At 35.9% G+C, this 21288-nt stretch overlaps 2 protein-coding genes across 2 annotated transcripts in view; one reads left to right on the top strand and one right to left on the bottom strand.

Annotated features, from left to right (window-relative positions):
- Positions 1-7885, top strand: part of LOC127424620 (B-cell receptor-associated protein 31-like) — a 37841-nt gene extending 29956 nt beyond the window's left edge. The window contains exons 7-8 of the mRNA XM_051669974.1: positions 1134-1234; positions 3822-7885. Coding sequence (XP_051525934.1) covers positions 1134-1234; positions 3822-3860 — 140 coding nt within the window. The 3' untranslated portion in view covers positions 3861-7885. The remainder of the gene's footprint in view (positions 1-1133; positions 1235-3821) is intronic.
- Positions 7886-13655: 5770 nt separating this feature from the next.
- Positions 13656-21288, bottom strand: part of slc6a8 (solute carrier family 6 member 8) — a 69866-nt gene continuing 62233 nt past the window's right edge. Inside the window, exons 11-13 of the mRNA XM_051669957.1 lie at positions 21024-21124; positions 19881-20051; positions 13656-18657 (exon numbers count right to left, since the gene is read on the bottom strand). Of these exons, the coding sequence (XP_051525917.1) occupies positions 18517-18657; positions 19881-20051; positions 21024-21124 (413 nt within the window). The 3' untranslated portion in view covers positions 13656-18516. The remainder of the gene's footprint in view (positions 18658-19880; positions 20052-21023; positions 21125-21288) is intronic.

The following is a 21288-nucleotide window of genomic DNA, read 5'->3' as shown; positions in this document are numbered from 1 at the left end:
TGTCAAGAAGGTAGAGTAAGGAAGAACTGAACAGAGTTCAAAAGGAAAACCGAAACCCAATTTTAGGGTTAAGACTATTAGTAATTTGGGCCCTTCTGATGACCCTACAATGAGCAACACATGATGATAACAGCAGCAGAACACGACTCCTCACAGGAATGAACTTAGTAAGATTGATTCCCAAGCCCCTTTTACATATACACTGTATTTCAACAATGCAAAAGAGGTCACGACACTTTGACAACCCCATAGGTTGCCTTGGAACTGAGGTCTCCATAGAGTTCATGACAAAGCACATTTTTGGGGTGATGCACAACACATCACTAATCATCACATTTCATGTATTGTTTTGAGTCGGCTACTATGAACCTTCGCTTTGTTGCACGCCTGTTTATTATTGTGGTATCAGTTATTTTAGATTTACTCATCCCTTAACTGTCATGCAAACATTTGTAGTTACATGTCAATCAGATGGTCTTTTTCTGCCTAAGTGGACTGTTCTTGGCTAAAATAAGGTACAAAGCGGACTAGACTATCAATAGTGAAAGACTTGCTCTGCGATATTTCTTTAATCCTTTGAATTACCAGGGGCCTGGGTAGCTCAGCGAATATTGACGCTGACTACCACCCCTGGAGTCGTGAGTTCGAATCCAGGGCGTGCTGAGTGACTCCAGCCAGGTCTCCTAAGCAACCAAATTGGCCCGGTTGCTAGGGAGGGTAGAGTCACATGGGGTAACCTCCACGTGGTCGCTATAATGTGTGGTTCTCGCTCTCGGTGGGGCGCGTGGTGAGTTATTCATGGATGCCGCGAAGAATAGCGTGAAGCCTCCACATGCGCTGCGTCTCTACGGTAACGCGCTCAACAAGCCACGTGATAAGATGCGCGGATTGACGGTCTCTGATGCGGAGGCAACTGAGATTCGTCCTCCGCCACCCTGATTGAGACAGGTCACTACGCCACCACAAGGACTTAGAGCACATTGGGAATTGGGCATTCTAAATTGGGAAGAAAATGGGAGGGGGAAAAAATCCTTTGAATTAACAGTTTTAGATTCAAGGCTTGCGAAGAAATTAATTTAGATGTCTGACTTGTGTTTTGGCTGATTCTCAACAATATTTGCTTTTGTGTGAAGCTCTTCAGAAGTCCGACAGTGATGTGAAGGCCATGAAGAAGCAGGCAGAGAACCTCACAACAGAGTACGACCGTCTACTGGAGGAACACGTCAAACTGCAGGTCAGTGCCCAAGCATGTGTCATACCCCTAACATCTTTCCCACAAACGCAGTATGAGACCATGGTGAGCTGCCTCAGTGTCTACAAAGGCAGATACCCTCTAAGGCAACATTCAAACCAAAATGGATCCTCATAACATTGGCAGCATCTCCATGAGCACAGAATCCCCAATGAAATCAGTGGATTCACAACGTTTTCTGACTTGGTGTAAACTCTAGTTTGTAGGTGCCCAAATACTACGTTAATAACTTAATACTCTTGAGTACAAAATACAAAATTCACTGCACTCATAATTATTGGGTCAAATAGTAAATTTTTAATAAGATGGAACTATTTTCTATCAATGATTTTCAGAACTGAATTGTCATACTATATATATATATATATATATATATATATATATATATATATATATATACATACATACTATATATATACACACACACATATATATATATATATATATATATATATATATATATATATATACATATATATATATATACATACATACTATATATATATATATATATATACACACACACACACATATATATGTGTGTGTGTGTGTGTGTGTGTATATATATATGTGTGTGTGTGTGTGTGTGTGTGTGTGTACAGGTTTTACTATCCTTGTCTAAATCATTATATCTGTGGAGGGTCCTCATAAGGATAGCTAAACCAACGTGTGTGTGTGTGTGTGTGTGTGTGTGTGTGTGTACACACACTGATCAGCCACAACATTAAAACCAACTGTCTAATATTGTGTATATTTTTTATATACATTTATAAAATAATAAACATGTATTTTTTTTAAATTATATATAATTTTTTCAATAATTTTGACCAAACAGCTGTTGTTGTTAGGGAGAATCAAAATGTTTAAAATAAGTAAAATAAAAATGTTGTACAAATATACAAAAACCTAATCAGGCATGTTTTCAATACCATTTTTCACTAAATGAAGAAAATATTAATTATTTTCGTTTATATGCACCAATTTAACAATACATAGTATTAAACAGCAATATTTACCTGCATACAGTATTTTACTAAAACATTTTAGAGAAAGTATATTGCCACGTGGACTTCCATTAACATTTCCATGAGCACACAACCCTAGATACTTGTATTTTGATGTATTAAATTATATTCTGTTATTGAAATTCCACATATGTTGTTTTGAAGATGATCATATCTCATCCTCTTGCGTTATTATAGATGATCATCTCTGTTACTTATTTCCCTGAACTCAGTGCACCTGCTTACTGCCCACTTGAAACATTACTTTTATGACTGCAGTGGCCCGTGTGTGGTTATGTGAGACCGAGCAAGTGGCTGTTATAGAGACGGGCTTCTCTCGTTTACATATAAATCATCAGTTCATGTGCTGCTGTTATTGCATGTTACACGCGCAGCACAAAGCAGCCGTGTCAACAAGTTGCTTACTGCATCCATGCACATGTCACCATGCTGCAGAGCCAGTCCCTTTAACAAATGGTTTAGTTCAGTCACTTTATTGCATGATACTGTATCTCTGCACAAATAATTGAAAAAATATCATGAATCTCCTGAAAAATGTCAGGTCAGAAAAATGAAAATATATTTTGCATGAACAAAAATGGATGATGAACATCTGTTAAAGAGATGGGAATTGGATTTGTCACAAAACATGACAGTTAAAACAGACAGGAAAGGGGTGGATCTCACAAAATGAAATGGGTGATATTGCACACCTAAATAAAAAACAAAAACAAACACGAAATATTATATATGATATAAGAAAATATATAAATTAAATTATGTATATTAATATTTAAAAAAAAAATATTTTAAAGAAAAAAATAATTGTATATATTTTTATATTATATTTAAAAAAAATATATTAATTCGGTTTTGCTACTTTACAATGCCAAAAAAATGTTTTGGCATTGTGTTATTATTTTCATAACAATTAAGCTAATTTATTCTCAAATTCTCATCATTGTAAGGGGAAAAAAAATCTCATTCTCATCACTGTAATGAAAAGCATCTTGGACGCAATGTTTTTGATGATTTTATTTTTTTTGTCTGTTAGTTTTAGAATAAATTAAACACATACTGCCATAATGTATACTTACAATTGTACTTGACCAATTTAAATAACATTGTATATACTGTGTATATATACAGTACATATATCTATCATATATAATTTTGTAATTTGTTTACAAGTGATTTGTAATTTGACACATGTCCATGAGGTTTTTATCAACATCAAGATTTTCAGTTAAACTTTATAGTAATGTGTAAAGGAAAGTGAATATTTTAGATGCTATAACTGGTAAGCATTATTTTTAATCACCTTTTTGTATTTCACTAGTTTAGAATTTTTACAAATAAATATATTTCATGTGGTCTCTCCATTAATCTAAAATCCTAAAAACTGCATGTATAATAATGAAACAACATTAGTAATAAAAATTCTAATTAGAAATGTCATGTCAACTAACCACAGATCGCTGGCCAAATCCTTCAGGATTGTGTAAATCTGTGCCAGTAGGGGATGTTGAATATTTAACTTTTTTCTGTTCTGTTTTTGAACATAGACCAAATGTGATGCTCAACAGAATAAGAAATCTGACTGAAGGAAGACCACAATTCAAGCTCTCTTTCCTGCATCCTCATTGGCTGGCAGCAGCTCGACTAGGTTGTGCATCACTCTGGCGTCTGAGTGTAAGAACAGGGTTCCATTCCGCATAAATGTGTTTAATACGTGATTTTTAAAAAAACGGCTTTTTTTTTTTTTTTTTCTGATGCACTGTAAAATGTTTTCTATTTTTGCTGTGATTTACTGGTGTTCAATGTTTATTTCTGGAGTTTTGGTCATAAAGACAGCATAAAACCTGTTGGAGTTGATTACTGAATGTTCACTGACACGAGTACTACATTAAATATTATCTTGACGTGTCTATGTGTTTGTACGGTTTATACATTGGGCCTAATTTATGAAACACGATACATTTCTGTGTAAATTAAATGTGCATTTATAGGTGTACTCAGTAAGTTTTTCCTCATTAAAAAAGTTTTACACTGTAATTTTGAAATATATGTATAAAACCATGAGCACTCACATGAGATGAAGACTCCAGTCACCTTATAAGAGCTGGATAAATCTACATGAAAAGGGTCCCCTCATGGGGGCTGCCATGTTAAAATCACATGACCAGCCGAATTCTAATCAATTAATCTCTGCAACCGATCTGTTATTGGACACTTTCACTCATGGATTAAATCAATCATGGCTGACTGTGAATAGTGAATTTCTACAATGGCGTTTGAAAGACGCTGCATCCACACCACTAGGTGTCAGTGTAAGTCTAAGACATATAAAAAAAAATTATTGAGAGCACCTTTAATGCGACAATTTATGTGAGAATGTTTTTACGACCGGTTCACACAGAAATGAGTTTTGCTCTCTTTTCACAAATGAGACCCGTTGTTTTAATGGAAGGACCAAGAAAAATGGCCTCGGGCCGGCTAAAATGGTCTCACGGGCCTTATACAGCCCTGAGGCCTGATGTTCCCCATCCCTGACTTAAAGGGATAGCCTCCCAACTCCCCCCCCCCCCAATTATTTTTTTTCTTATTTGTCATAATTTCTCACCCTCCTGATGTTTCAAACCTGAATTACTTTCCTCCATGGAACACAAAAGGAGTTGATACACCATGTCTAAACCGCATGTGCCGCAACGGTTTTAGACTACACTGGACGCGTCGAAGTGAACATGCTTAATGACATGCAGAAAGCACGGACCAATCAGCTGTGAGCTCGAGTAGACTTCAGAAAGGGTTCAACTGGAAAAATATATATATTTTTTTTTTGGAAATCCACTGGTATAAATATTTAAATTATTATTTTTCATTTTATTGTTGCTAAAGGTGAGTGAACATGTGGTTAGACACAAAATATTATTTAAATAAGCAGACCAGACACCAGAAACATCATGAGCTGGCTTTAATGTAGCAGTCTGAAATTATTTACAAATGTAACAAACAAAATTCATGACAAAAATATTTAAACGTATGATATTTGGAAAGTAAAATTCTTTTATTTCAGATGGATGGGATGAAAAAATGTCCGAGATAGCTCTGCAATGCATCAGCAATAGAATGGGGCATCCGTTGAGAAGGATATACAGTGGTGGCCAAAAATATTGTCACCTTTGGTAAATATGAGCAAAGAAGGCTATGAAAAAAAAATCTGCATTGTTAATTCTTTTGGTCTTTCATAAAATAAATAAATAAAAAATCTAACCTTTAATGGAAGTAAAACAATTGAAATGGGGGAAATATCTCATTATTAAACATTATGGCCGTAATTATTGGCACCCTTTTATTCAATACTTTTTGCAACCTCCCTTTGCCAAGATAACAGCTCTGAGTCTTCTCTTATAATGCCTAATGAGGTTGGAGAACACCTGGCAAGGGATCTGAGACCATTCCTCCATACAGAATTTGTTTATGAATTTATTTTTTCAATATTTTGAATGAAAGATCAAAAGGATAAACAATGCAGATTTTTCTTTCACAGCCTTCTTTGCTCATATTTATCAAGGGTGCCAATATTTTTGGTACTGTAGCTGCAGGCAGAGCTCCAAAAAGGGGCATGAGCTATGAACCCACCAGCAAAAGTATAGAGAGTCCCTAACCCAACCCGTTCCCTAACACTAACAGTGTGTTGAGGTGTCGCCGCCTTTTGGAGAAACCCCAAAGCCTGTAGCTATACCTACTGCATCTGTTTACTGTCGGTGCGTCGCAGATGCTTCCAGTTTAAACAGCTACATTGTTTATAATAGAATCTATTTACTTTTAACGCGATGCTCACGTCCGGTGTAGACGGGCTGTTAGGCAGAACGACAGTCTCAGTCACCGAATAAATTTCATTGCATCATTTTTTTTCCAATAAAAGTGAATGGTGACTGTCAGTCCCAAAACGTTCTGCCTAACACTTCCTTTTATGTTCCAAGGAATAAAGTCAAATGGGTTTGGAACAACAGGAGGGTGAGTAAATGATAACATAATTCTCACTTTTGGGTGAACTGTCCCTTTAAAATATAAAATCCCTCCAGTTTACCGTCAGCGAGCTTGGTTTGTCATTTTTGTACATTGCCCGTCTTGTTGCTATAGGAAGATATACGTGTGTTGTTTGTCCTGGGTGTGGGATAGCTCCTGACATTTCTGGACTATTGTAGAGCAGATAGAGTGAACGGGTTCATTCCGGTCCTGTCTGGTTTGAAGCCTCCGTGTCAGTATAATCTGATATGAGGCAGGCAGGGCTGTTAGAGTAGGTAATAACACCTCTTTGGCAGAGAACAGTAAAGCAACACTATCTCTCATCTTCTAGGTCTTGAAATCATATTAATGTCCCGTTTGAGAGCCACACATTAGGGTTATGTTTAAAACCGAAAACTCAGCATTACTTGAAGGGATAGTTCACACAAAAATGAAAATTCTGTCATCACTGTCACTGACGTGGGCTGATGGAACACAAAAGGACATGTTAAGAATGTTAGCCTCAGTCACCATTCTCTTTCTTTGCATGGCTAAAAGATACAATTAAAGTGAATGGTGACTGAGGTTAACACCTTTTGTGTGTCCATGGAAGAAGGAAATAAATCATAACACAATTTGCATTTTTGGATGAACCATCCACCTTGAAATGTATTCAATTGCCATTGCTGTTAATATTTTTTACGATCAATATTATTACGATCTAATATTTGACATGTTGTGAAACACCCTTTGTTTCTTTGGTGAATGCCACACGTGTCAAGCACATGTTAAATGTATAGCTTAGAAATCTTAGTTTGCTTGGAATCATCCAACGCAATGACACCACAACTGTGTTTAAATTGGGTACCGTGGGAACGCCATTTGCGCTGTTATGGACTCCTAGGGGAAAGGTCATTGGGTTCGGTAAAATGGTGTTGGATAATTCCGATTCAAGACCTCGTGGGCTGTTAGCAATCATGTGATGAATGCCATCTGCTACCATGACGATAGTGTACGATTTCCTTCGCTCTACGAATGGCTACATTAGTGAAACGTTAACCAGTGCCACAATGAGCCGCAAAAAGTCAATGTGTACCTTAAGATGATGGAGGCATTTCGACATTTGTCTTTGAGGACCAAGATAGTTTGACAGATGAATTGCGTTTGGTGTCATGTTATGTCATGTAATTACCAAACCAATAAATAAATAAACAGACTGTATAATTCTGTTAAAAGGCCTCTTTCTTTGAAGTTTTCTTCTTTATATGCATTTCCAATGTAGCTTGTTCTTTCTTATACCAGTATTTCTTTTATTTTAATCTCTTTATGAAAAAAAGAAAAAAAAAGAAAAAAACATGCTCTGCTATGGCAGTGATGGAATAAACAATCTTTGACCTCCATGGAACACATTGTATTCTTACATAGTTTTGCATAATGCACTGTTCTGATAGGAGTGCTGTTATCTGCCTTGAATCTCTTCAAGAAAGCATTGTCTGCAAAAACATCCATCTGCCTTTTATTCATGTCAAATTCTGAGTATTTTGTGTTTGGTGATGTGCTTTAGTTGGGATGCTGATGAACAAAACCAATAAATTCTACTTCAGCCATTTTAACTTGACAGCAGTGCATTTGTAGTTATTTTTTCCATTCCTTTTTTGGTTATGGAGGAAAATTATAGGCCCATCTGTTATTAGGATATAAAGTGAAACCAAAAGTAAAGGGTTTTCCTGAAATTTGGGCCAAAAAACACTCTTGACCATTGAATTATGCCCAAAGGTTCATTAAACTCATTATTAAATACTTTCGTTTTTCCTCAAGTCACAATGACCTTAAAAAGCATTTAAAAGGATAGTTGACCCCATAGTCTTTTTTATTTTGTTTAAAGTAAAATCAGTCACCTTTGGGAGGACAGGGAGGGTTTTTTTTTATTTTTTATTATTATTATTTGCTTTTTTAAATTATTTTATTTTTTATTGAAACCATGGTTTAGATGCAATTAGCCATGGTTTTACTACAGTGATACTGCAGTACACAGATAGTAACCAGGGTTTTTCTATATTACTATTACTATGTATTAGTATATTGTAGTAACCATGGTTAATGTTGTGGTTTTTATGGTTTTACTACAAATACCTTGGTAACCGTAGTAGTAAAACCATGGTTATTTTTTTTCATAAGGGTTAACCATGGTTTCACTGCAGTTAACATAGTTGAACTATGGAATTTCTAGTAAAACCATAGTAATCATAAAATTATGATTTTTTTTATAACCATATTTTTTGTTTTCCTGTATTACTATGGGTTCACTATGAATATCATGGCTTAAATATTCAGTAGTTACTGCAGTAAAATCATGGTAAATTTGATGGTTGCCATGACTTAACTACAAATAGTTCAACAATGGTTACTGTAGTAAAACCATAGTGGGAATAGAGGGAATACAAAACTATTTCAGAAAATACATTCTGTCTGAGTTTTGGTAAACTTGGCTTTTGCAAAATAATTCACAAGTTTGAAATTAGGTCAGATTTTTTGCACCGATTCCATGTGTGCAGATTTTCTCTTCCGAACTGTCTTGCATTTCTACATTCATGCTTTTTTGTCAGTATGCCAATATTCCATGGGTAATTGCAGTAGTTAATCTGCTGATATTAAACAGATGACGTGACTGCTCGCTCTTTACTCTTTCTACATACCATGATACTACAGACTAACATTTGGGCCAAAGTCTCATTTGAGAGCCGTGAACTATGTGCTACAGACCCTGTTAGGACAGAGGAGGGCAAGATCTGATAATATACTACTACCGCATTTGCGAAATAACATGAATATTTTATCAGTCCACATACTTTTTCCCTTTCGATTGTTGTGTATAGTATGTCTTAAAATATTTACACAGATGCAAGGAGGAGATCAAGCTGTTTTTTCCCTTTTCTGTCCAATGGAAGACTGGGGCAATGTTTGAAGAAACCTGAAACTTCTGCTTCAAGCTGTAGGCAACCTTCATTTTATTTTGTGAATTTTTAACTGTAAAATGAGAACTGATAAGACCAAACTCAACTGCCTGGTCTCATGGAATTGCATTACTATATACTTTTTACTTGGCTCATTGTATGTATTGCAGTAGTTTCCTGGTGAAATGAACACTAGAGTCTCTGCAACAACGAATTTTATACCCTTTAACACAAATCATGAGTAAAACGGCAGATTGTCAGTTCATAAACTTTTTGCCCTGTTGTGCTTTCGATGCAAAGGACCGGGGAACGAGTCTTGAAGAGCAAGCAAATTGACAAATGAGTCGAAAATGTCATAGAAGCACCACAAAATAATGTAGTTGTTCAGCAATTGTGTTTTTCATGTCACGTTTGCTCTTTATGACACTATCAGTTTAGGTTTAAGGTTTAGGGTAGGGAGGTCAGTTTTGTTTAATTTAAACTAAATTGAGCATTAACCTTAACCTCATCTGTTTGGGAGAAAATTGAACTTGCTTTTACAGACACACAGTGGACATTTCAACCCGGAACTGCCGCGATACGTGTAATAAACCACGTAATGTAATTTTGCAAAAATGTCACCACAGTCATGTAATTTGCATGAGATCTGGCTGAGTTTGGCACTTAGGTGCAATTGCAGAATTGCTATTTTATGCTTTTATTTTATGTTCATTTTCATCATTACTGTTTACTACTGCTAAACTGAATGCCCATCTGTTTCAAGCACTGGACAGAAATAGAGAGGAGTAGCTCAGCTAAACATAGTCAACAAACTTCTGCCAGCCACAGTCCCGGCTTAATATGGCAGCTGCGCTCTCCTGACAAAACAGGCATTTGTCTTTAAAACCAGTCTGAACCGCATTGGTATAATGACTAGCCCTCCTACCGCCCTGGTGAACAGGTCTGAAGACTACAACCATGCAGCCAGGAAAATTATGTGATCATCTTGTGTACGGTAGAACTAACCGTAAGATATTAATACAAACAGCCCTTACAAGAATGCACCATGGTAATCATAGTTTATGTTAGGCAGAATGAAAGCCTCAGTCACTATACACTGTCATTGTGAAGAAAAAAAGATGTAAAGAAAGTAAATGGTGATGGAGGCTAACATGCTGCCAAAATACCATAATTCCTATAGTTAATTTGCTACAGTTAATATAATTTTCAGAATCTTTCTGTGATTTTCTTTCTAATTTCATTAATTTAGTTATCACAAAATGGTAGCAGTTTGGTAGCTATGGTTACCAGGGTAAATCTTTGTAAGGGAGAGCCAAGCGCAAAGAGATGTTTTAAAGTTGACGTGAATCGACAAATCGGACAAATGTCTGAGTGAAACAGGATATTCAGACAAAGACTTGATTTATCCATTAGGAATTGCTTGGTTAGTTATAAGTGGACGTTCCAAACCAATTGTGATGCAAGTTATTACATTTTGGCAAAAGAAAAAAATTTTTTTTTTGAAATAACAAGTATTGGGTGTAATCTAATTTGCAAAGTAATTATTTACTGTAATGTAATTATTTCTTAGTAAAAAAAAAATTATATTACGCATTGCATTATAAGTTTGTGTATTTAGATTGCAGCTACTGACTTTTAAGTCCATTACTTGGGTTACAAACATTTCTAAAATATTATTATGTAAAACACATTTAAAACATGAATAGTCTCTTTGAAATTCTGTGATGGCTAAAAAGTTATTGTAAGTTATTGTTATTGAAATGTGTGGTGCTGTGTGGATGACGTGAGAGTGACAATGAAAAAGCAGGAAATTGCTATTTTGAATTCGATAAGCAGAAAAATGAACTTTCTGTTAAATGTTCTTTTTTTATTATTATTATTATTTTCTCCCCAATTTGTTATGCCCAATGCGCTCTAAGTCCTCATGGTGGCGTAGTGACTCGCCTCAATACGGGAGGCGGAGGACGAATCTCAGTTGCCTCCGCGTCTGAGACCGTCAATCCTCACATTTTATCACGTGGCTTGTTGAGCGCGTTACCACGGAGACATAGCGCGCGTGGAGGCTTCACGCTGTTCTCCGCGGCATCCACACCCAACTCACCACACGCCGCGCCGAGAGCGAGAACCACACATAGCAACCACAAGGAGGTTACCCCATGTGACTCTACCCTCCCTAGCAACCGGGCCAATTTGGTTGCTTAGGAGACCTGGCTGGAGTCACTCGGCATGCCCTGGATTCGAACTCGTGACTCCAGGGGTGGTAGTCGCGTCAGTACTCGCTGAGCTACACAGGCCCTCTGTGAAAGTTTCTTAAAAGTGATTTTAAAATAAATTATGTATACTTTTCCTATTAAGTAATGTGTAGTGTAATCTGATTACTATTTTAGAGATGTAATTTGTTGTGGATTGCTTTTTTTTAGTAACACTGAATAACCATCACTGATGAATGAGACCAAGAATGTGCAATACGTAACTAGGGTCAATTTTAAATTCATGTTGACTTCAAAGATTTTTGCCCAATGGTTAGACATAGTCATTTATTGTGTTATTTTTGTGACAAAGGTTAAACTAGCTTATCTTGTGGAGTGTTGTCATCATTTGCAATATCCAACATCTATACTTTAGAGATGAGAAAAAAATGCAATGACAGATTTTTTCATGGAGTTATTTTATTGCCATTTGTTGCTTTGATTTAGACAGGTGGATCAGCACAAAATCACAGTGATGCTGAGCATAAAGCCCTTTTTACACTGAGAGGGATACTGCTAGATAGATGGAACACTAACATTTACTGTACACTTCACCTTAATTTCTATGTTAGATTTAAAAAGGTAACCATGGTTACTTCACAGTATGTTACAAACCACAAGGATGAAAGATGCTAATTACCAGGTCAGCAGTGTGAATTTTCAAGACAGTATCCTCACCCAAAAAGCTTTGAACTCTCTCACTATATAATTCTTTTAAGGGCTGCTTTATTCTACTCATATTGCATCCACTCTCAAGATTTTGGTATTCTGCAACCAAGTCTAAACCATCTGACAAAGGACTGTCAAAGTCTTTGTAATCAGCTTCTTTTTTTTTTTTTTGCTAAATGGAAACTAATGGACCTTGACCCCAAAGCCTCATTTTCATTTCTATTGAACGAAATATGGAATCTACTATGGCTTAGGTACATTGAGTTAATACATGAATGCATTAGAGCCAGATATGTCTGTACTGCAACAAAATGTGAAATAATTTTTATATTAGATGTGATACTAATATTTTATTGCCCATTACCTTTAAGGATTTCTTGTGTAAATTTTGCTCCCTATCTCGACCAGCCTCATTCTGCAAACTTTTCACACAAAGATACTGTCGAGAACAATTTTGGCAGAGCACAAGAAATAACACAAAACATTTTTTTCTTATTTTGTTAACATGTATTTTTTTGTTTTTTTCCTAGATAAACATTTCTACATTAAACATCTCTTGTCACTATATAATAATTTATCTACTGACCAACCCAAGCTCTTATTTGGATGGAAAGAAAAATTAATATTGATGATTTATTGCATAATTGATGACAAAATGGTGCATATTTAGTAATACCTTGATTAAAAATTTTTTTGTTGCCTTTAAAATAGAAATAAATCTACAAGTGATCATTGCTTAAAGGGATAGTTCACCCAAAAATGAAAATTCTGTCATCATTCCATCTAAACCCATATGACTTAATCCGTGGAACACAACAGGATATATTATGCATAAAGTGTCTGACAGCCTGAGTCGCCATTGACGTTCACTGCATTTTTATTTTATCTGATTTTTTTAAACAATGTTGCCTAACATCTCATTTTGTGTTCCACAGAAGAAAGGAAGTCATATGGGTTTGGATGGAATGATGACAGAATTTTCATTTTTGGGTGAACTATCCCTTTAACTTGGATTCGTTTGCAGATTGGCTTGATTAATTGGGCTAAAACTGTTAAAGCATAAGGCCTTCGGTAAACCAGTATATCTAAATTTCAACAGGTGAGGAAGTCTAGTTCAGTCTAACGTGACACTTAGAAAATTTCATTCTCACTACAGAAAGTCATAAAGACATGTTTAACTGTAGCAGGGGAATGTATTTGCTTCAACAAGCAGATGTCAATAAAAAAGAAATTATGAATATGATAAAATTGTAGGGGTAATAAAAATATGAATATGTGAGAACATTGGCATTTTTTTAAATCGGAGGATTTCGTTTTCCTCCATAAATGTGTGAAACCAAACGGAGCTGAATTCTGGGTGGTCGGTAGAGAATATTGGAGTTTTACACACACACACAGAATCTAATACATTTAACAACTGTAGCACTTGATATTCAAAATAAAATAATTTTAATGTGCTATCTGTCTCATAGTCCTCCCTGCAACTGCACTGCAGCATTTCAGTAATAATTCCGGCTCCATATTGTAATCTTTATTAAAAGTACATACAGCATCAAATGTTTTAAATATAACCCACAGATACCCAATATGTATTTATATATGCATATAAGCAAAATAAGAGCCTTCACAAAATAAATCTCTGATTTATATTACAGTCAAATAAAACCAAACAAAAAAACATTCTAACATGATTAAAAAGTGCTAGCAGATTATTTTACAACAATGTGCAAATGTATTCTGAAGCCTTATATAATGTAGTCTAATTTGTACATTCTGATTACATCTACAATGTCACAATTATTTAGTGTGTGAGTTGAGACTTCTTAAAGGCAGAATTCCCACAGGTCGGAATGAGGCCAGTTTTTCGGGACACCTCAGTATAATCTTGGCTATTTGTCCATGGGTTTGACAAAGGCAAAGTTTGGCAACTATGTGTCAACCTAAAATGTTTACCTGCAAAATCACTTAACAGGCTTTACAGCAGAACTGCAGAGAACAAAATGTGTTCTTAGATTGTATTTAACATTCTGCACCTGATATTGGCAAAGTTTGTAAATCGATTTTATTGACAAATTGTTGTTAACGTGTCTTTTTGTTTGTGTGTTCCATTTAGACAAACTGCTTTTAAACTTAAAACCATCATCGAAAGAATACTGTATTAGCTGATTCGATTTTAAGGGTGCAGGATAATGTGAACAGGCTGGTCAAGATTAAGTGACTAGGAAAGATTGATCATACAGAGACTGGTTGATGTTCCAATTACCCTTCAAAGGGCCTTTTATTTACCACAAAGCAGAGGCATCTTGAGTGTGTGCCTGTGTGTGTGTGTGTGTGTGTGTGTGTGTGTGCTACAGAAACAAAAAGCAAAACAATATCAATCAACACGGTATAGCAGTTAGTCATAATAAGGAATAAATGATTATAAACAATAAATGACAAATATAAACAGGACTTGATTTCAAGAAAAAAAGTGTGCAATACAAATTAATAAATTCATTTGTAATGGCTATTATCATTGCCATTACACCATCTCAACTAACAAACTTCGATCACAATGGCCATTATTTAGGTAAACAAATCAATCCAATAACAACTATCAGCTAGAAATACTACAATCATGCGATAACAGTCACAACGACATCAAACAATGAAATAAATCAAAGCGGGAATCACACTAAATCACACCCAATAAAATGGGCAATTCACACATTAGCATGCTATCTCTATAACCAGCAAGCTCAACACTACAAGTGAACAAATACAACAACGCGTTGCACATCAAAATGATCAAGCGTATTTCTCAATGAATGAATTAACAGAGAAATATATCCTTCATGGACTATCGGAAAAGAAAAACATGGAAAGACATACCAAACCCAATATACACGTTAACAACAAAGACGCACATGAAGGAAAAAGGAAGAAATGGCTTCCACGCTGTGCAAAAAATTCCATTCAAATGAGCTTGCCCATGAACAGGTGTGCTCCCCTCTGTTATGTCTGTAAAGCGCCAAGCACCGAGAATGCGCACGTAATCATATGACCCATAGTGTAGCCAAATCTACTTAACATACACTGTATAATGAAACTTAAACTGTTAAATCACACATCTTTATTTATAAACCAAAATATATATTTATATAGAATTTAGTGTCTTTTGACAGCCGCCCTGGAATTGGATCTTTCAATTCCATCCATGATGAAGACATTTTACTCATCAGACAACTCAGGAAGGGCAATTAGGCGAGAAACTGGTCTTGTGTATGTTTTGTCGCCTATTTTGATGTCTGCTGATCTGACACGTCCATCCATACTGGTTGCCACTCCAATGACTCGACCCATAAGCCAGGAACCACGGGGTAGTTGAGGATCCAATATCAACACTGGGTTCCCTACTTGGATGTTCTTCACTTCCCACTGCCACATCCCATGGGGGTGAAGACTAGGAAGATAGTCAAAAGAAACCTGGCCCAGAAATGATCTACTAACAGTTGACTATGACGCCATTTCCGACAACTTAACAAGTTTGTAACAAGTTTGCAAACATGGCCTGTGGCAGGGAGGCACAGGCCCTAACCCTAACCCATCAAGAGCAGATTTGGGGTTACAGGGTCAGGATTGGCAGCGTCAGATATCTCAGCAGTTTGGAATTCAATATTCCCTCGATTTCCACCAATACTGTACGGAGGATGGCTCCCAGCACCGCTCTCAGAGCGTTTTTGACCGATTTGATCTCCCGCTCCCAGGTCCCACCAAAATGCGGAGCACTCGGTGGGTTGAACTTGGAGGAGGTCTGTTGTCCAGACAACTGTGTTCTAATTCGGGTTCCATAGCCTGGAAGCATTCCTGCAACTCTCGGTCGCCATCTCTGAAATTAGTACCCCTATCTGCAAAGATCTCAAAGGGTTATCCATGGTGAGACACAAAATGCCTTAAAGCCATAAAGAAGGCATCAATATCAAGATTCTCCAATAGGTCAAGATGTACTCAATGGGTAGCTAAACACTTGAAAAGAATACCCCACCGTTTTTCCACCCTACGGTGTATCTTAATACTGAAGGGACCAAAACAGTCAACGCCGGTGGACCAGAATGGAGGCTTGAAAAACACAACCTTGCTGGCAGTAGGTCTGCCATTTTTGGGACTGCTGGGTTAGATTTCCACTTGCAACATTCTGTGCAATTATATTGATGCTTTCGAATGGCTCCTCTACCCTTTATAATCCAATATCTGTGCCTTAATTCACCATAGACTCTTTCTGGACCAGGATGTAGTAAACTCTCATCATTTTCTTTGATGAGGAGCCTTGTTAGAGGGTTGATTCTTCTGGATCGAGTCCTGCCTCAGTGCTGGCTGATCATGCCTCTGGTGGAAGATGTTGGACTAAACTTTGCAGGCAATTATCAACAAAAAAGGCCTTCATCACTGAATCCTGTACATCCTGATCACTTTCACCTTTGCTCCCCTCTATTATGTCTGTAAAGCGTCAAGCGCCGAGAATGTGCACGTAATCGCATGACCTGTAGTATAGCCGAATCTACTTAACATACACTTTATAATGAAACTTAAACTGTTAAATCCCACATCTTCATTTATAAACCCAAAATATATATATAGAATTTAAAGTATCTTTTGACAGTCATTACTGTTACAAGATGATTTTTTTAACAATAGAATTACGATAAAATGTTTTGTCTGTCTTTTAAAATGCCTTGATATATTTCTTTGGATGTGTCAGACAGTGTTAAATCATAAAAATTAAAAACGTCTGAGAACCTACTATAAGAGCCGCTCAAATTCAAAATGTGGAACTGAAATTGGAGATTGGATTAAATCCATAACAAAATGCATCCATTGCATTTTTGGGGTATGCAGGCATCTTTTAAAGCATCTTTTAAGAGAGCCTCCTCTTTCGAAATGTCTGCAATAAAAACTCTAGATGTTTCCAAACATGAATCACTTATATGGAAGACACATCAAGCACAGTATATTTTAACTGAACCAGGTAGATGATGAGATATCGATTTTTTTTATGGCAACCGAAACCATCTTCTGACCAACAGAGATGGAAAGTCATGCTCCATTTGGCACATAGAGTATATTAAACGCAGTGATGTCTTGCACAAGGTATTAAGGTCACCTGTCTCAAACGAAGACACATCAAGCAAATCTATACTCTTTACAGAAATAATGCACTGTCCTTGTGTATATGTGGCCTTATCAATGTGAAATCTGCAAAGACACATTTAGTCCGATTGCTAGTATGAACATTCAATTCGTATTTTTGATAATACAGTATATATATTTTTTACTGTTGCTTGATTATCGTTGCTCTAATAAGTAGCATAAACTATTTTAGTTTAAAAAAAAAAAAACAATCTGCACAAGATTTTATTAATTTGAACAAGTGTAATGCTATTTATCGTCCACTTTTGTGGACATCATTATGGGCCAAATTGTGTCATGGATATATTGGTAAAACGTTTGTAGCTAACGTTTGTATTTTGTACTTCTTTTTTGGATATGTTTTATACCCATGTGTCAGTGCAAAGAGACCATTGTAATTTTCATGAAATTGGCCTGTGGGAATTCTGTCCTGTTCTGAAATTATGAACTATACCCAGGTTAACAATCAATCCAGGTGTAAAGTTATGTTTTGTCAGACTAGACACTATATTTTCCCCTCCAAATACATGCTGATTTTGCCTTGCCAAGTGTGGATATCTGCAGTTTACATTGCACATAATGCTTTTAGTTTAAGTTACAGTTTAAAGACCCCTTGAAATCAAAATTTAATAGAAAATTTTAAAAGTTGACTAATTGAACCTTTAGCCGATATACACATTTAAAATTTACAGTCCTTATCTTCTGGGAAAACAGGTCAGAAATATTGATGACTCATCTTGCACTACACAGATTTTTGTCCAATCCAGTGCAAGAATGAGAATGCCCCATCACAAATACAACCTGCAACTGACTAGAATGTAGCAAATCATGGTTCATGGCTGTGACGTAATTAAAGCCTATTGGCCAATTTTTTTTTAAGAAAAAGGGATGAGCCCTGCATTATGCCTGGCCCACACTTCCTGATTATATATGAAATACATCAACAAAGAAAACAAAACTTGTTTAATCATTTCACGAGGTCGTTAAACTGATGAAAAAGGAAGAAAATCTTGTGTACATGGTAAAGGATTTGTAGTATGCAATAAATGTAGTCATCAATATCTGTCAAGGTTTTTTTTTTTTTTTTTTTTTTTTTTTGTACTAAGACTGTAAGATCATAGAATTTTATGTAGAATTCCCTAAAATGTTAAATGAATACTTGAATAGCTTGCCTTAGGAGGGTTGTCGTAGGCTTTCCCTTTCATTTTTGTCTACATAACACTCTCAAAAATGATAACCTTGTTCTCCTCAGTTCCAGGAGACAGAGAGGCCAGGCTTTTAATATCAGTGTCAGGGGCCATGTATTCGAGGTGATGGGCTCCCCACACTGGTTTGGTCAGATTTTCCCAACGCTGCATACAAAAACAAAGCACATTCTGAATTAATCCCATGCACATTCTCTACTGAATAACAATACTATGCTTGTTGGAAGTTCACATTATAATTAGATGTAAATGTGTAAATAAGGAATAATTTACAGTCTTGTAATACCCTGAAAGGGTTTATTTTGTGACCAGCTGACTGCACATTATCCCATTGTTACACAGCTACTTAGAAAATAAATCAATTAATGTACATAAAATATTGATTTGAGTTTAAATTATTTCATTACGTGAGAAGAAAGTGACCACTGAGCAAAAGAGGGACATGAAACTACCACAGCTATATAGGAAATCGGTTGCTTGGGACAACGGTCATTGGTACAGTATATCGGCCATTATACAAATGTATTTTTACTGTAGAATGCTGTGACTGACCAATCAGAATCAAGTTGAATCAAGTTCCAGAGAGTTGCATAATAAAAAAGTAGTTGTTTTGTCTTAATGTGTTAATTTGAAATTAAGCCAGAGTTGCATATATGATGTTAACTACAGTTGATTTAGCTTTGTCTATTATAATGAAAAGAAAAAAACAAACTTTCTTCAGATTTTGTGTCAGTATGCTTTTCCACATTATTATTCTAGCAATATTTCATTGTTTTCCCACGTCATATATGCCACAATCCTCAGTTGCCTTCTGTATTCCATGACTGTGTGTTAGGAAGCAAACATTGAGGGAGGCGAAGCATTGTGATCTATCTACAGCGGAATGACAACCATTAGCCTACTTACTATAAATACACACATTGCTCTCTCATGAGTAATTCTAATGCCTTTGAGTGAGGTAACTGACCCATAGTCCAAACATCAGTGGCACCAAGAGCTAATTTAAACTTCTGTGTTTGTAATGTTGCCTCTAATTGCTGTTGGTTTACTAGTTTGTGGGTTCAAGCCTTGAAAAGTGTGGGTTTGTCCAGGATCATACAAATAAACAATACTACCCAGATGCTACTATCCATTACTTTTGTTATGTTTGAATACTGGAATCAAAATGCAGCGAGTTGCATAGTATTTTGTGGGTTCAATCCATGAAAAGTGGGGGCTTGTCCGGGATCATGTAAATTAACGATACTACTCTCCATAACTTTTGTTATGTTATTGGAATACTGGATCCAAAATACAGCTAAATAGCAAAGCATTTTGATTCAACTATTTGCTGTCATTGGAAAATGAAATGATGGTTACACGTTACGTACCTCTCTGAATGTTCCCTTGGCTCCAGCGAGCTTGTACACAAGGCTAACAGGGATACAGAGCATGGAAGAGAGAGCCAGACACCATCCGATTACCTCTCCCCACCATGGGTACACATACACATTGTTGTATGTCAGAGGCTTGTAGTTCAACAGATGAAATAGGAAGATACCCTGAAAGCACGAAGAACAGCATCCAGATTTAAAATAATCTTCTGATTGGCTGCTGTACAATAACAGAAAATGAACTTCCTGACCCCTATCTCCACTCAGGATAAGAGTTCACTTGAATAATAGAGGAGGGCAGCTTTCTAATAGATGGAGAGCTTCCTTTCTGGCAGACCAGAATATCATAGATTAGTGATAGACACATACATTTTATATTTTGGAAATTTAAGATTTTTGATCTTGTTCAATAAATGTGCTGTTTGGCCAAGTATTAGTTCCTCCCAGTATCAATTTAAAAATCTTCCAGCAGCCTTGTCAATGGAAAATAAACATACTCTGTTTTCAGTCTTCTATGATGGAAATGACTGATGAAAACAATTACATTTTTGGAGTAAATGGCAGACTACTTTGTCTTGTTTCATAGCCATTACTATATGTATCCTAAAAATAGAATCAAATAATATTTTGTTTGTGATGTGTTCTATAATATAACGATTTATGATTATTTCACCCTTTGTTCAGATTATCATCATTTAAGTTTTTTTTTAATATAATTTTATGATACATTTTCATATTTTAAGATTTAAATTCTGGGTCTGGGACAAAGGTAAAACAATAAAATCTATAGATAAAAGGTATTTGAAAAGAAGCAAAAAGTACATAATGAAAGCATGATAAAAAAATGTCTAATAATGTTTTAATGTGACTTTCATAAAACAAAATTAAAAAAGCTTAAATCTGCTACTTCTAACAAAAAAGTGCTCGTAGTTAAAGAAACACCCATAAAAATAGTGTAAAATAAGTGTTTGGTTGGTTTCTGCAATTTTGTTTACATCTCATTAGTCACCATTTTATTTAATTATGTACAGTTGTTACTGGCATTATAATGGCTATAGGTCACTGAAAAAACTCCTGTTGGATAACCACTATTAAAGACATGAGCCAAGTCATCAGTTGGGAGAGTTTTCAAGTACTCACCATGCAAACACATGGAGTTATAAAGGACCAGCACCACTTCATCCACGGGAATGGCCGGTAACCGATCATACGGGCAATATCATCCATGAACCTGTCAGCACCTGCACACAACAACATAAACTTAGCACTCTTTTGGGTTTGTTTAGGATTAAAATAATGTTACCGTCAGCACAGGGTCCTAAAGTCTATTTTTATCTCTTAATGCAACAGATATTTCAAGATAAATGCCTATTATACATAAGCAATATAAAGCAAATACAGAAAA

This window comes from Myxocyprinus asiaticus, chromosome 33 (genome assembly GCF_019703515.2).
Source record: "Myxocyprinus asiaticus isolate MX2 ecotype Aquarium Trade chromosome 33, UBuf_Myxa_2, whole genome shotgun sequence".
Taxonomy (NCBI): Eukaryota; Metazoa; Chordata; class Actinopteri; order Cypriniformes; family Catostomidae; genus Myxocyprinus; species Myxocyprinus asiaticus.
The sequence above is the reverse complement of the archived record's forward strand: the minus strand, read 5'-3'. Positions and strand labels throughout refer to the sequence as shown.